This window comes from Dermacentor silvarum, chromosome 10, assembly GCF_013339745.2.
Source record: "Dermacentor silvarum isolate Dsil-2018 chromosome 10, BIME_Dsil_1.4, whole genome shotgun sequence".
Lineage (NCBI taxonomy): Eukaryota > Metazoa > Arthropoda > Arachnida > Ixodida > Ixodidae > Dermacentor > Dermacentor silvarum.
In genome coordinates this window covers 45,449,474-45,466,925 of record NC_051163.1, presented here as the reverse complement: position 1 = coordinate 45,466,925, position 17,452 = coordinate 45,449,474, and the positions used below count along the sequence as shown (strand labels likewise).

The 17,452-nt window shown below is 45.6% G+C and overlaps 1 protein-coding gene across 1 annotated transcript in view; it reads left to right on the top strand.

Moving 5' to 3' along the window:
* The first annotated feature begins 3,401 nt into the window (after positions 1-3,401).
* The window catches only part of LOC125941012 (uncharacterized), a 29,334-nt gene continuing 15,283 nt past the window's right edge, over positions 3,402-17,452 (top strand). The window contains exons 1-5 of the mRNA XM_049657888.1: positions 3,402-3,423; positions 4,638-4,690; positions 7,125-7,146; positions 10,481-10,637; positions 13,711-14,005. Of these exons, the coding sequence (XP_049513845.1) occupies positions 3,402-3,423; positions 4,638-4,690; positions 7,125-7,146; positions 10,481-10,637; positions 13,711-14,005 (549 nt within the window). The remainder of the gene's footprint in view (positions 3,424-4,637; positions 4,691-7,124; positions 7,147-10,480; positions 10,638-13,710; positions 14,006-17,452) is intronic.

The window sequence follows — 17,452 nt, the reverse complement described above, 5'->3', positions numbered from 1 at the left end:
GTGGGAAGCGTTTAGCTACAGATGAATGGTGAATTTGGCCCTACGGTGGGTCGCTACGTTCCTTCAATGCTAATCGCATTAACGCAGACATTCACCAAGAGAATGGTTCTGCTGAAGTGTTTTAACGAAGACATACTCTGTTCCTAGATCTGTTTTTTATCTTTAAGGAATGACAAAACAACTGTTGAGGTTATTCATTGTCGAAAGCAGAGCACAGGTCTTTTTATTGGCAGCGTTGCATCCAAAATACTTTTTAGTGAACATCTGTGTTCTTCAGAAGCGCGTGCCATGTCTTTAGAATGGTTGTTGGCATTGCAGAGTTGATCGCTGGAGCCGTGAAGGTGTTCCGGGAAAAATGAAGAGCACAACACGTCTTTCAATGTCATGATGTCGGTCCAACATTTTTTGGGACCCATTTAGTGTCCTCGTTATTACAGTGCATTCCTGATATTGAGAAAACATTGGATTTATACATCTCATAAGATTTTGTTGAGATGGTCCGTAACTTCTACCGGGCGTTCTCTATCAAAATCAATGCACGCTATTAGGCTTTCAATGATGTTTCGGCCAGTTGCTTTGTAATGACAATGTGTGGTTTGTAGTAGTAGTAGTAGTAGTAAATTAAGAAAACTTAATTTGGTGTTTTGTAACAAAGTCCTAGAGGGTGGAGCCCTCAGTCCAGGGCCCCATTTGCTGCTGCTATCCGGCTGGCCCGGTCGATCAGGTATCGCTGGTCGTCGAAGGCTGTGCTGGAAAGAGCGGCTTCCCACTGGATGGGGAGGCGTTGGGTATTCTAGGTAGGCCGGGTGGTTTGGAGCATTCCCACGTAGAATGGTAGAGCTTTGGGTGTCCACCACAGAAAGGAAACTTGTCGGGGGTAGGGTAAAAAGTGTGGCGGAGAGCAAGGCCGGGGAACGTATTAGTTTGGAGCTGGCGCGAAGCGGCTGCCTCTGCACGGTTTAGCTTCACGTGTGGTGGAGGGAATGTAATGGGATAGTCTGTGGTGTTGTAGTATATGCGTGTATGTAAGCGGTATCGTTTCCAGCTTGTCTTGGTTGGACTGGTCTTCCACCGGTGCCTGGAGGGTTAGGCCTCGGGTTGTCGCATGAACGCGCTCATTGCCAGGGAGAGACGCATGCCCAGGTGTCCAGACTAGGTGAACTAGTGGAATATTTTGCTTCTTGTGTAGCATTCTGTGAGCCATCGGGGAAATGCGCCCTTGTGCGTAGTTTCGACATGCTTGCTTGGAATTTGTAAGAATATATATAATCTTATCTGGGGGTTGAGCGCTTATGGCGAGGGCTTTGGCACATTCTTCCGCTTCCGTGCAGTTGTCAGTGCGTATTGTGGCTGCTTAGCCCCTCACGTCGGCCACTGCTACCACTTTGGCTGTAATGTCGGGGTAGCACGCGGCGTCTGTATAGAAGGTGTCGAGGTCGTTGCCGTATGCTCGGTGCAGTGCCATTACACGTGCAGCGCGCCTGCTTTTATGGTGTTCGGGGTGCATATTCCGAGGTATGGGAGCCACTGTAATGCTTTCTTTGATGTTTGGTGCGATTGACAGGGGCTCGCGTGGGGCAAAATCTGATGTTGGGTAACGTAATTGTCTGAGTACGTGCCTTCCTGTCGATGTACGTTTCAGTCGTTCGATCTGACTGACTTTCTGGGCTTCGAATAATTCGGCCATGGTGTTATGCAAACCAAGCTGTAGTAGTCTGGCTGTTGAGGTGTAGATAGGAAGGCCTGTGGCCGTTGTTCGTTTTCACCGCTGTTCGTATGAGGGTGTCCAGCTGGTTTGTTTGTTTTTGGGTAAGTCGGTGGTAAGGTGCGTGATAGGTAATGTGGCTTACGATTAAAGCGTGTATGATGCACATGACGTCGGATTCTTTTAGGCCGTGGCGGTGGTTCGTGACCCGCCGGATCATTTGCACTACCTGATTAATCTGTTTCTTCAGTAGCATCAGGGTATATGTCGCTTTCGCATTGGCTTGAACGTCGAGTCCTAGTAAGCGTAATTTGTTAACCTTATTTACAGGTTCACCCTCGATAGTCACCGTGATGTGAGGTGGTAGGTGATGTTTCCCTTGGAGTTTTTTTTTTTTACTATAAGCAGTTCTGACTTTTGAGCTGCGCACGTAAGTCCCCCTGCTCGTGCATATTTCTGGGTGACATCCGCTGCTGCTTGTAGTGCGTCCTGTATTTCACCATCTGAGCCACTGGTGGCCCAGATGGTGATATCATCAGCATAGAGTGCATGCCTAATTCCCGGTATGCATCTAGTAGTGCAGGTAGTCTGCTCATATAGCAATGTTAAATAGCACGGGGGAAAGCACTGACCCTTGCGGCGTGACTTTCCCGCAAGAGGGATGGAGTCCGAACGTATATTTCCTATACCTATAGGCGCAGTGAGATCTTTAGGAAACGCCCGGACGTAATTGTATAGTCGTCGGCCACACTTGGTTGCCACTAGACTGGTGAGTATGAGGTCGTGAGCTACGTTATCAAACACGCCTTTCAGGTCTAACGCAGGGATGGCTTTGCTTTGTTGGGTGCTGATATGGTCAATTATCTCTTCCTTAATTTGCAGTAGTACGTCTTGAGTGGATAGCCCCGGTCGAAGACCGAGCATTGTGTGCGACAATAAGGCTTGCTCTTTTAGGTACGGCTGAAGCCTAGCCAGGACGACGTTTTCAAATAACTTTCCTATGCATGATGTGAGCGAGATGGGTTGGTTTAGAGATGGGAGCGAGTTGGTTTAGAGAGGGCTGCTTGCCTGGTTTTGGCATCATTGTAATATCGGCGTGCCGCCATTCTTGCGGCAGCGTGCCCTCTAGCCAGTGGTACTGAAAATAATCCGTAAGATCTTTTAACGATCTGTCTTCGTGCTTTGGACAATGATAGACCCAGTGTTCCTAAAAGATTGTTGAAATTGAAGCGATAAACCAGAACCCACCGAGCCGTTCCGTGTCAAAAGCAGAGATATCTTTGAACAAAAATGTGTAAGCCAAAGCTGTTTTAGTGACAATAAATTTCCGTTTTTTCAAAGTGGCACACCACTGCTGGAACAATAGTCCTGGAACACATATCGACTCGGCATGTATGAATTGGATTTCGAGGTTTTCTCGTCGGGTTTTGCTGGTGCTTTTTCTGTCTAATAAGCTTTCCACTGTTTAATCAGCGCTATTGCCCCTTGTAGTGTTTTGTTCATTTGCGCGTGCGCTGTTCTTCGTTGCATCGACCTACAAAGTAAGTGATATTTCCTAACACAAAAACATGTTTTTCCCGCATTCATAACGCCGCGTGTTTTTTATTGCGACATTTAAAGAGCACAAAGCTCTGAAGGTCAAGTTTTGAAGCTTATTTTACATACTTATAAAAACCTCGCTGAGTTTGTGCAAATGATGGCCTCGGACTGCACACAGCGTAAGTATATTTTGACTGCGCAATATATTCACAACCTTTGAGCGGTTCCTTAAAGTAAGTAGATCCCTTCACTATCTCTCGGGGTCTGCTCGAATGCCCTCATATCTGGTTTATTGGCGCCGCAGACAAAAACACGCCGAAAATAGACATGGCAAACGCAAGCGCCCACTCTGAACTCGAGCTTTAATAAGAAAGTCAGGAGAATATAAGTTACACGTACGTGTTCATATGAAGCTGTCTGATCCCTTTAAAGAAGGGAAATTGATTTTCGGTTCATCGTCCGTAGGTGTGCTATACCCTTAAGCATATACATCACGCTCCATGCAAGCATTGTGTCTGCATCGTGTAATCCCTCAGGCTCATCTGTTAGCTTGGCACCATGAACAGAGAACATCGGAGATCATCGATGCTGGGCACATTTCCAAAAGGAGCAATGCATCAATCATCTGTCACCTGTATCACACAAGACATATTGCCCTATTTTGGAATAAATACATCCCGTCACATAAGAACATGTTAGAATATAATCTGTCTAGTTTTGATTAAATGTTTAGCAGAGAATTGGAGCTTGCGTTCAGCGTGTCTGTCGTTACGTCTCGTGTACTTTGATGCGATTCCTTCGCAACAGTAATGAACCGAAAGCAACTAGCCCTACTTTCTGTACCCTGAAACATCAAATGTCAGGTGCGCACTCGAAGGCGTAGTCATGAGCATCAGACTTCTCGTTTGCTTTGACGACAAATTTTTGCCTGCATGAAGTTTTTTACAGTACTATCTACAAGAGAAGAAAGACATTGGGCGTCGCCGTCGATGCTAATTTCCCAAAAGGCACCGTGACATTTTTGCACTACATGAAATAATCAAGACTTTGCAGGAACGGAACGGTGACACTGTTCCGCACTCTACATTTGCACAGTGTCGACGCGTTGAATCATGGAAGCCTTTACGTAGCAGAGGGCACAGTGTAAAGTGTGTTCGAATTATTTTCGAACAAAGCACTTGAAGCTTACGACTATTTGTACACCTGCAACTTACTTAGTCTCGTAGTCGCCGAAACGTTTTCCTTGAGTGCACGATCGAATTATTTATTGTATAGAAGGTTCTACGAAATATAAGGGCGCAAATTCATATTTTTAACAAGCACGCATAAAATGCATATCGAAGAAAAGCTAATGCTTAATAAATACATGACTATATTTCTTTTGTTTCGGCAGTTCTCATATGCATCAAGATGCTGGAGAGCCATGGCTGTTTTATTTGGACATTGGTAAGAATTTGTTTAAAATATTGTTTCTATACCGCACCATGACAATGTCGTGTGTGGACAGATATATAGCACCTGGCGCATGGGCATGTTCTTTATTCTTTGCGTACAATAAGTGCAAGATCTATGGGCACAGAAAGCGTAGGGTGTGCTATAAAGTAGTACTTACGGTTATCGCAGCCTTATTTCTTGTTAGTCAGAAGACCGCAAAGGCTATAATTATTCTACAAGAGCCTCTTAGTACAGAAAAATTCTAGCCATACTGCCAGTAATTTTGCCCAAGTTAGCGTTTGTAGAGCAGTCCACACTAATGTCTGAAATGAGTTGGTGCGCTGCGGTAGGAAAATATCGACGTCTGGGAGTTGCTGACCTGATTGAAAGAGTGCTTATGGCAAGCAGAAAATCGTTAAGATTAGAATCGTCGTAGAAGAACTTCTTAGTACAGAATGATTCTAGCCATACTGTCACTCATTTTGGCCAAGTTAGCATTTGTAGAGTCGTCCACACTAACGTCGAAAGTGAGGAGTCGATGCCTTGTGATGCAAAAATATCGATGTCTCTGGGCTCCTGACGGGATTGAGAGAGTGCTTATGGCCAGTGAAAGCCACAAGAAAGCCTAGACAACACAGTATTGAGCCCGGTACTATGATTTTAGCAGATACTGTGTTGATACTCTGCCTTTGCAGCCCAGCGCTCGGGTGCTCTAGATAAAGATGTAGACGACTGTAGAGATGTAAACACACGTTGAAGCACGCAGTGTTGCTGGCATGTTGCTAATGAACCTTGAAAAAACACGGGGAATGCGGGAGATGGAAATTCAAGATGATGACCAACACAAGAACAAGGGGAGAGACGGAGCCAACGTTTCGACAAGTGGACTTGTCTTCTCCAAGGCTTTGTCTGAAGTAGACAAGTGGACTTGACAAGTGGACTTGACAAGTGGACTTGACAAGTGGACTTGACAAGTGGACTTGTCTTATTCAAGGCCTTGAAGAAGACAAGACTTGTCTTCTTCAAGGCTTTGTCTGAAGTAGACAAGTGGACTTGACAAGTGCACTTGTCGAATCGTTGGCTCCTGCTCTCCCTTTGTTCTCGTGTTGCTCATCGTAATGCACCTTGAAGCATGCAGGTTTCATGTGCAACACATGCAGCAGCATAGAGATGTTGTTGTGTAAAATAGAAGGGTGCTTACAATGTTCTCGTAGAAACTGGGGATTGGGTTTTGTCATTTCGTGGTTCTGTGCTCAGAATTTCCTGGTCATTTAAATTTTCAATAGGGGAGATATTTAGTTGCCATTACGAACATATACATGAAATATCGGCATTGTATAAGAGGCCGTAATGTCACCGAAATTGAGATAGCAATTGCCGGAAAGCTCAGCTAGTTCACTATTGCCAAATTAGCATTTGCTGATATTTCAAGTTCAACGTCCGTGTAACTAAAACCAAACGTCTTTGCCTATTTTACCCATGCATGGCGGCTGTCGGTGGTCGGTGATTGATGGTCTGTGGGCGGACTGTGGGATACAAAATCGCCGAGGGAAAGCGTGTGCGCTCCCGCACGACCGAATTGCGGGGAGGGGCGAAAGGGAATATAGCGCATGAGCTTTTTGGCATCTGAAGGTTCGCGATCGGAAAGGACGCCCCCCCCCCCTCCCCCGTCCCCCGTCACCCTCCCCTCATGAAACAGCCGCGATATAGAGCGCCTGTGGGAGAGAAGTGTGGTGGTCGCATTCCACGTCGGCGTTCACACCACTGACGACGCACGCACGCACGCACGCACGCATGCACGCACGCACGCACGCATACACAACCACACCCACATGCACACGCGGACAAACAAACAAACAAACAAACAAACAAACAAACAAACAAACAAACAAACAAACAAACAAACAAACAAGCAAGCAAGCAAGCAAGCAAGCAAGCAAGCAAGCAAGCAAGCAAGCAAGCAAGCAAGCAAGCAAGCAAGCAAGCAAACAAACAAACAAACAAACAAACAAACAAACAAACAAACAAACAAACAAACAAACAAACAAACAAACAAACAAACAAACAAACAAGCAAGCAAGCAAGCAAACAAACAAACAAACACATTACGCTCGTTCGTTGGTTGGCTCGCTCGCTCGTTCTTTCATTCGTTCATTCGTTCGGGCTATTTGCTAGCATTGACAATCATCGAAGGTTCACGGCTACCGTACAGTTTTTTTTTTATTCAGGAATTAGCGTTTCTTTCTCACCACTTCAGTTATTGCTTATTGTACTCATCACAGAAATGTGCATAGATTGTGAAACGTTTGCAGCATGATTATTTAGCGATAAAGGTGTTCCGCAAAATCAAAGAGAGATAAGAAAATTAAAAGATCTTGCAGTGCGTAAGGACTTCTTTGAGTATTCTTTGAGCTGTTTTTCTGAGTATGCATGCTTTGCATTCCAGGTGCTGTCGATCGCTGTGGGAGGTACGTTGCCAACGTTATACCATGCCGTGAAATTTTCGTTCTCAGCCCGTCGCTCCAACGCTGAATTTTCATGAAGAAACGCCTCATTGTATGCACCCGCGTTGGCCAAAGCCCGATAGTGTTTGTTCCTGACCACAAAAGGGTTGTTGGCGAATATGAGGATCACTTGCAAGTTTGTAAGAGCAAATTATCTAGCGCAACATTAGAATTAAGCACAAATAGGTGTTGTCATACTTTGCGCAGCTAATAGGCATGCGTACACGCTTTGCCATCACTCACTCCGCATGCCTACACGCTTTGTCACCACTCACTTTGGTTCTCGTCCGATTTGATTTTCTACTTCGTCACACAAAAGTTGAATAAAACTTAACCTAAATCACTCGCCTAAATTCCCTTGTAGTGCAGAACCAATATTTTCCTGAAAACGCATCACAAAGTGCTGCGTGTACACGGCACCGAAAACACATAACCACATTATGGTGTAGATATTAAGTGGTGTTCTTAATCTACTCTTACAGGACCTGTCTTTGAATTATATCTTTCAACAATTTCGCGTTAAGCAAGTTTGATCATCCACCTAGAAGCAAAGATTTTGACAAGTTACGGAAAGACGTAGCAAGTAATCTGTATTTAGCAACCGAGTTCTTCGGAAATGCCTAACGTGGATCAAGGTTCATAGGAGGGAAAGTTACCATTCGCTTGAAGGTAGCTCAATGTCAAGAATAAAAGGCGTAGAAATTCGTCGCAGAGAATTCTTTTAAATTTGAGAAACATGTATCGCGGTCCTGGTATGGGGTTGGCCAAAGATTACTTGCCTGCCGCTGATGTTATTCACAGATTGCCAGTAAAAGATAATTTGAGTGAGTCTCAGGGCTGAAATGTTCAAAGAAGCTAGAAAAACACTCAAATGGTAGGGCAGATAAACTCGGGAGAATAAAACGAAGAAAGAGCATTCAATCAAGTAATAGTTTGTTCAAACGCATCCGTTTACGAGTTTGATATCGTCAGAAAATGTAAACTTACATTCGGCAAATTGCAGAAAGGATCTGCTGTGTTGCTAGGTTTATTGTTGATAGGTTGTGAAAGTAAAACAGACAAAATTAAATACAGAAAGTGGTCATGAAGTGAAGCCAGTGTACTGGGACCTCTCAGGAACGCGCTTTGAAGCAAATAAGTTTGAGCTGACAGTTACAAAACAATAACAAGGAATGAGTACTAAAGCAGCAATTTCAGTTTCACAAACCAAATGAAGTAGTACATTAAACACTTCATCGTGTTTAATCTAAGAAATAAAAGGACAAAGAATAAATACCGCAATTCTTTATCACGAAATTTAATAATTCAGAATTGAAATAAGGACCATTTTAGATAAAACAATTGAACACTGTAAAATACAACAGCATCTAACACTAAATAATTCATAAATAAGTGAATGATTTATTTGTCATTTATCATTAGGCAGAGTGATTCTCCACCTTTAAGTCACAAAGTATGAGCGACAATTAGTAAATCGCCCGTAGTAATCCATTTTTTGTGGCAATACAGTGCAAGCATCGCAAAAAATAAATCTAGTTAGAAGCGTAAGCCCATTATTATTTAAAGCTGATCCAATTGTTATAGTGTAATCATCATTTGCCTAAGAATATCACACTGTCGGAATGGCATTCAGACATCGATAGACTTTCCTTCGCTGGAAATAGAATTTATTCTAATATAAGACGGAATAGACGTTCCCATAACTAGTGAAAAGCAAGACATTGAAATTCTGGTCAAACCTGATGGTGTATTTATTAAAATATAGTGTTTCACATTAGTCCGTGCACAGAAGTTCCTTATTTCACTGGATTTCAACAGATCTGTGCTCCTATTGCTATTTCTTTATTTTCGTATTACTGAGGTGAAACAAAAAATATTTGTTTGCTTACACTGTAAAGGAAAGACGATATGAAACACTGAAACCTCGATGAGTACGTCCAAGTACATATATAGTAGTTGGGGCAAGATGTTATGCTGAGTAACTGCGGTCCTAAATGTGTCATCTGGATAGACATTACAACCCTACGGCTGCAGTTGTCGCTACAGTGACATTTTAAGCATCCAGAAGCTAGTTGTGCTTACACAACGAGGAGGGTAGGCAATGCGTTTCAAATCCCGACGCGGTGGCCGCTACAATCATGGGGGCATATTGCACCGATTGTGACTTCGATGAGATGGTTAACCGGTGCGCCACACACACACAAAAATATACACAGAAGCACTACAATGCGTTAGATGGTTGATGATATCGAACTGTGTTCGTTTGAGTTGCTCATTACATAACGGGGGTCTAGAATCCAGCAACATTGATGCCTCCATGTAGCATATGTGGGTTTATTGACCAGTTGCCTTCACCCAGAAACGATCACGTGCTCGTGACGCCTGCGGCAGTCGGATGTTCCACATCCGCCGCCAAGGTTTGTAAGTGCTGGCTAACACTCCCAGGGTTAGTTCTAGTAGAAAAACATAAATAGCCCGGAAATTGGATGGGAAAACGACGCCGCTGTAGCTTCATTGCTGAGAGCATCGCACGCATAATGCGAAGACGTGGGATCATTCCCCCCCCCCCCCCGCGGCAAGTTGTTTTTCATCTACTTTCATTTTCCAATAATTCATAATATTTTTAATTCAATTACTCAGAACAAGCAATTTCCCCTGTGTTGTGCTTGGTGTCTGTGTTTGTTGGCTTTTTATGATATGATTAAAAATAATCGAGCCCCTCGGTTCCCTTTCTTCTCATACATTAGAGTGATGTTCCGTGAAAAAAGTATTATAATAAAGTAATAAAGACACTCATAAACGGAAAGCTAATTCACAGGTTGTTCATTGCCTTTTTTTTCTCTCCGTGCCTGTATTTCATCTTGCGTTAAAGTTACAGTAACGATATGTTAAATATGAAAGCTATAGTAAGTACGTGCTAGTAGCCATACAGCCATATTAACCGAGCAAATATGGCCAGCAGCAGATTTGGCTAAGCTGAGAGAACGTGCAGCGTTAAGCCAGTAGACTTACACGTGACACGTAAAGTAGATGGTGGCCAGTGTGGTGATCTTTCTTGAGGCATGTTAGGACGGCGTTGTAGGAAGTAGAGGAAGCATGGCTGGCTTGCGTCAATCTCTAGAGGCAACCCTGGGATAATGAGCCCATAGCAGCCGCTAAATTTCGGCAGGCTGTGTGGAAATAAGTTAGGCCATCGTGTTATGCAGCAAGTCTTTATGGTGCTACGTGTGCATATCTCGCAGGGGTGAAGAAGGGATGAATTTAACAGCTGTGCGCTCATCTCTCCATTTGCGTGCAGTTGAATGTGGCGTAGGTGAGCAATGGTTGTACCTGGAGCAGAAGGTCGAAGCCTACGTAAATAAAATTAATGAGTCGTCCGGAGGTCAGGTCTTGACATGGGGTATGACTGCCGATTACGCGTATTGGCGAGATTATCCACATCGTCATAACCAAAGGTAAGTGGATGACATGTCTGTTGTCGACTTGATTGATGGGTTACCAGATGGGCATCACGTATAGAGGCAGCTAATATGGCGCTGTTGCGGCTATTTACACATTTGCTCATGTTTGCGACAAGGCATAATTTTCTAGTGTGACCTACTTTATCCCTTAGTAGAGTGACCTATTTTACTAACAACCCCTTAACCACCTTTGGCATGTTTGAACGCATTTTAAAGAAACGCGTGCGTCGTGACTTTCATCCTTGGCGAACAAAGCAATGCTAAGCACCAAAGGGAAGCTTAAAAAAATGTGGTTGATCCCTCTTATATAGGAATCGGTATAGAACACGAAAGTGAAACGTGTCTTCACAGAAGTAGTGTAATGTTTATTGCACATTGATATATAATGTCTATTGGTGTTTTGTGGCTAAAGCGCCCTTAGGCGTTGATGCACCCACGCTGACGCCTGGTGGCACGTCTCCTCCATCACGACTACCAACGTCGATGACCATGAGCAACCGTCGTGCATATGGAAGCTGCACTACGCTGCACACGCTAGCACAACGCGAAAGACGAAGCACGTAACTGACACACTAATACAACGCGCAAGACAAAGCACGTAACTGAATCGTCACCGAGTCAAATCAGCGCGTACAGCGCGTCGTAATTGCAGCCTCCGCGATCAACTTCAGAAACATTTTCAGAGCTAATTGCGGAGGCCACGCTCCGCTGTGCTGAGTACGGTGAACGCCACCTAGTAGTGCTTCTGCGAGAACGCGTTGGTAGTGCTTCTTGATGCCAGCGTCCCTTCGAATGCTGGCATCGAGGCGTCGTAGTACTGAGACCACCGAAGCGTTCACTGTCGGTGCGCGTTAAGGCCGGAATACATGGAGCGAATAACCGGCGTCCGAGCGAAGAACTTCGTCGGGCGGCGAACGTCCGACGGCCGGCGTCAAGAAATTTGCCGTCCGCAGCCGATCTGCCTGTCCAAACATTTTCGTCGGGCGAACGCCGCCGCCGGAAGCGTCTAGCGCGCAGCGGTGGACGACAGCCAATCAGGAGGCACTAGTTCCGGTCGCAATGCATGCTGGTGTTTCGCGCGCGCGCGCCTTTTCGCGTCGTCTGCAATCGCGTTGGTGTTGCCGTGTCTGCATGTCTCTGCACCGATTGAGTAGTTCCTAGTATGATCTCTCAGGAATCGCGTTGTATTTGTACATCCCATATCCGCTGATCTGCGAGGAAACAGACAAGCAGTGCAAGCTCTCTACAACAACCTTCAACAGAAATCTTCTGATCTCAGAGGCCACATGCTGTCGTCATGCCTATCTCCCGACTTCCCCGATAGATGGCGTTGGCATCGGATATTTCTTTCGCTAGGCTTAGACGCGTTCGAAACGAGAAGCGATCTCGAAAACTACTCAAGGTTATCCATAATACTCTGTCGTCGAAGCGGCCTGAGACTAAGCGAAAGCCGTTTACGCAGTCATTTGCTTCCAACTAAGTGAATTCTACAAGGACAACGCCAAATTCAGTTCGAAGCGGGCGGCCGGGACCGCCGCCAACACGGCGGCCAACGCGCGGCGGCGTTCGCCGCATGTATTGCAACACAGCAAACATCCTGCGTCGTGTCGCCGCGTCGTTACTTGACGCGTGAAGTTCGTCGAGAAAGTTCGCTCCATGTATCCCGGGCTTTAGTGTCATAATGCAGTACTTCTCTTTTCTGCTCATAGGCGGCGGCACCGCCCCGAGCAAGAGCGCGGGTACACGGAGGAGTGTTAGATATATAAGGCGCGTCTGTGTAGCTCTCTGCGAATGCGTTTGTGGCGCAATGGGTTAAACGCTCGGCGATCTATCGTCGCGGACCGAGAGGTCGTGGGTTCGATTCCCAAATTTTGCATGTTTGTGGAACTTTTTCTTCTGGTTTCTTTCTTTGTATTATGTTCTATGACGTATTTCCGTGACGGAAATACGTCAGTGAAGTCTTGGTGGACCCCGGAATAAAACACTTTCGTGTTAAAAAAGAAATGATACAGATCCCGCGCATCGAGGGGAATCTATGTTATGTGAAGGATATCGCAGGTATATCTGGCCATCCAATGTCGTTTAGGGTTAGTCGAAGCATTACCAGATCAAACATAATGCTTATATAATGCAAGCAGTAATGCGCACGACGTGAGCGCTGTGTGTGACGCCAGAAGCGAGACGACGGCGATGACGAAGACACGATGGCGACGGCATCACGACTTGCCCCCATCTTCAATCCACCCGCTAGCACACTTCTGCCATTCAGTCACGCGTAGCAATCTTGCTCGTTGTCTTGCTTAGTTGCGGTGCGCGGTCAACTGATTTCATCTTGTGTAGCGTGTTGTGCCCCTCGCGCGCGGAACCAACTGCGTGCGGAAAGAAAAGCGTCTACGCCTGGTAATCAGTAGCCTGATAGCATTTTCAAACAAGAACGCCAATCTGCTGCCTTGACTCTGTGTACTGACGTAGCATCCATGAGCTTGCTAGGTAAATGCACGGTGAGGTGGACAGAGTGTGAAGGGAAGCGAAGGCGAGTGTGAAATCGCTAGCTCGGGCATTTAGGGGCTCATTGAAGTACATGCTTGCCTTAAATAATAGAACAAATAATCAAATAAACAAGCAACTAAAGTCAGTTAATGTATATAAACGACTAAATGTATAACTAAATCAATAATATTCTTGTGGCCCTCAGCATAAGTACTTTAGCGAGCTAAAGAGAGCAAATACATCTTTGTCGGACATCATTTCTCATGCTTTTAGTTATTTTGTAACACGTTAAAAAATTTTGGATTACACTGTATAGAAGAGAAAGGTGATACAGGCTGCGATAAAGACAAACGCAGCATTCTTTGTAATTATCTTTCTTGTTACCTGTAGGTCCGCTCCTCGCACCACTGATTATGATTATGGTTTCGCAATTATAGCCTGCATGTTGCTCATATCCGGAAAACAGAATATTGGTTGCAAAAATTTGTTCACGTTCACGATTTTTCCTTTGTGACAAGTGAGCGCTTTATTACGCACTGAGTGAAAGGAAATTAGGTTGTCTACTTTATTTCGGCAGACCTCCTGTGAATGGTGAAATAGACTGGTATGACTACGCCAAATGCTCCGGAATCAACACTTTGAAAGAAAGAGAAACCGATTGCACTGGGCTTTTCAATTGGAATATTCACAAAGGCATAAACGCACCATTCTATCTTGGCCAATTCACCATGGTTCCGGTAACGTACAAGGGACTAGGTTACAGGGCAGTTACATTTAACGTCAGTGGTCTCAGCAAGCACTCAGAAGAGCAGAGGTGGGGTCATTTAACCTCTGTAACCAATCGACTGCTCTTTCAGGCAAGTGATTTATTCGTATTTTTATATTCATATTTTTAAATAGATATTGCTGATTTTGATGCACGTCCTGCTGGACAGCAACTTCCACAGACTGAAACACAATTATAAGGCGGAAGTGATCGAGAATAACCCGCCGTGGTTGCTCAGTGGCTATAGTGTTGGGCTGCTGAGCACGAGGTCGCGGGATCGAATCCCGGCCACGGCGGCCGCATTTCGATGGGGGCGAAATGCGAAAACACCCGTGTACTTAGATTTAGGTGCACGTTAAAGAACCCCAGGTGGTCCAAATTTACGGAGTCCCCCACTACGGCGTGCCTCATAAACAGAACTGGTTTTGGCACGTAAAACCCCATAATTTAATTTTTTTTGATCGAGAATGGAATCTACGCAGGCATCAGTACTTCTCTGCACGTTCAAAATACTCTAGCCAGTGATGAACAGAATTATATTTGTTTCGTTCTAGCCCCAGCCAGTATGGAACGCAATCCCCGCTCATTATAGTTCATAAAGTGGTGTCACTTTTGTAATTTTTCCCACCTGTCATTTTAGCTATGTGGTTTCTGACTTACACATATGGTAGTTAACTTACTCTTTGAAGTGTCACATGGTTTTAAGATCGGGTAAATCATCACTGATCATTGTTATGTGAAGGTGATGCTTTTACTTTATTGAATTCACATGAAGGAGCGGTTCGCACGTTGATTTGTGGCCGGATACCATTTGTGTCATGATGACAAATTGCTTTACACTGAAAACATATATTGGCGCGCTCTTAAACACATAGTGTTTATGCACACAGAAAACGAGTTTGCCACAATGAATGCACACAGCCGAAATTACAACCTAAGATAAAAAAAATCAGTTTGTGCAAGATCGTTTATGTGGCAACCGATTTCTGCTGAAATCCGCAATTTGGAGGCAGTTTTATGAAGGGATAAAATCTTCTACAGGTGTGTGCCAATCTTGTCAAGAAAGAATGGAAAAACAGCGTTTTCTTCGGGATGTTTGATCACTGACGCCGTAGCAGCCATATTGATAAAGCTGATCCGGAGATCTTACGGAGGCCCACGTTACTGACGGCGGCTGCGCTGATAGCCACGTCATCAGTTTTTACAGCCGCAGCTGTGCACACTTCTAGGGAGCGTATTCTGAAACGTTACGACAAAGCAAACATTACGAATTACTGGCTAAAGAAGCCCCACAATGAAGTTGTCTATTGGAGGAAGGTATACACAGGACATTCAGTATGATACTGAAGCGCGCACGCAACAAACGAGGGCGCCAGGCGAAGGCAACATACAAGCGCTGACTCACTAACTCGGTTTATGTTTCGAAACACACACACACACACACACACACACACACACACACACACACACACACACACACACACACACACACACACACACACACACACACACACACACACACACACACACACACACACACACACACACACACACACACACACACACACACACACACACACACACACACACACACATATATATATATATATATATATATATATATATATATATACGCACACGCACCCAGGCTAACTAAAGTGAGCATGTGCGTGCAAGAGCATTCAGAATAAAAAAAAAATATACAGAGCACAGAGCTTCTACATATACAAAAAGGCCATGTGAGGCTCGAAAAAAAAAAAAAAAGAAGACGAATTCCTGGTCACCTAGTGCTACAGATGGCTCACCTACGCACATATTAGCACGCTTTTTGATATGGAAGGCCTCGGTTATTTCGTGTGTTTGTTTTTATGCGCAAACAAAATCGTAGTATCACAAAAGGCAGGTTCACAATGACCGATTCTGCAGCAGTTGGCTAATTGTGAATGATTAACTTCGTGAAGTGATTGTCGATCATCTTTTAGACGGGTATTAACACACTGGCCTGTCTGGCCTATGTAAACATGACCGCAAGTTACTGGCAACATGTGCATACACTACACGTATTTTACATCTTACGAACTTGGCGTCTTCTTGGGATAGGTAGGTAGAGAACATCTATGGGAACTCTATGGAACGATCGATGATGCTATGAGGCCAGATGTTGTCATACGTCGAACAGACAACCGTATTCTATAGAAGGCGTATACTAACAAAAAGTTTGTGGATGTGGCCCTCTTAGATACCATAGCCGTCAACGAGGTGCGCAAATTGGCCACACAAATTGGCCACACAGGCCACACAGTTGCAGTTTCCCGGCAACTGCAGCTTATGCTACCGTAATTTTTACAGGAAACGCCTGCGGCGAATGGAATGCGCGAAGGCGAGCTTTCCGGTTTTTTTTTTCTTTCCCCCATATGGCCGATGCCACCGCTGCAACGGATGCGTAAAGCCCCTCTACCTTCATAAAAGTAGCGCCATCTCTTGAAGAACGCCGATTGTCTCTCTTTCCTGTATCTCCGATTGGACAATTGCTGTCACTTTCCTGTATCTCCGATTGGACAATTGCTGTCACGTGATAGCACGGACAGCAATCGTCCAATAGGACTGAATGGCGGCGGTGGCGTGCACCCGGCCCGAAAGCTTAAACGGGAACTTTTGAGGGGGCGCGACCGTCGACTTGCTTTCGAAAGAAAAATGTAAAGAAACCAAAAAATGGCTGCGGCTTAGCTCAGCTAACCCTGGATATGCAAAGCGAAAGCTTGGTTTAGCCTGGTCAATTCTTGGTTTCACTTGGTTAACCTTTGATTAGCTTAACCAACGTTGTGGTCCCGCTTCCGGCGTTTTGCGAACCGAACGGCTCGCTGTTTCTGAGTCTGTCTCCGACCCTAGCTTCGCGCGCTTGGGATTCCGGACCCTCACCAGTCAAGTAGCTCGGCGGGCGATATCCGCGGGGTGGTCAGACGTTGCTTGCCGACGACGGCTCAAAGCCTTCCTCTCCCGCGCAACGCTCACAGAAGACGGCCCGGCCTCGTTCTCATCCATGGCCAAGCTCGCACTGACTAGGCGAGCGCAGCGCTCCTTTTAAGGCCACCCCCATTCAGCGTTTTTCCTGCGTTTTCTGGCGTTTCGTCACCCGGCGTCGCTCAGCGTCGACGCTGAGGGAGGCGCCAAGGCGAAACGCTGTGCTCCAGACACACCACATCTCACCGCTGTCACCGACGACGCCGAGAGACTCAACGGCGAGAGACGCCGGTAAAAGCGCTGAATGTGTGTGTGCGTGTGGGGGGGATTTAGCCAGGCGGGCGCGGCGAGTGACGTGGTCAGGCGGCGACCCAGCTTCGGAGAGGGCATGCGCCAAGCCTCGGCCGGCGGCGGCGGCGGCGGAACTTGGCGCGGCGAGTCACATGATGCGTCGCCAAGGCCAGCCAAGGCTACGGAGCAGCTGTGGTCAAATGAAGGTGAAATTCCTGGCGACGCCGAAACTCGGCTCGGTGTCCTTAGTAAAACTTTCGCTTAGAAAAAGAACAAGTGGTTTAGGAGAAGAGACGACGGA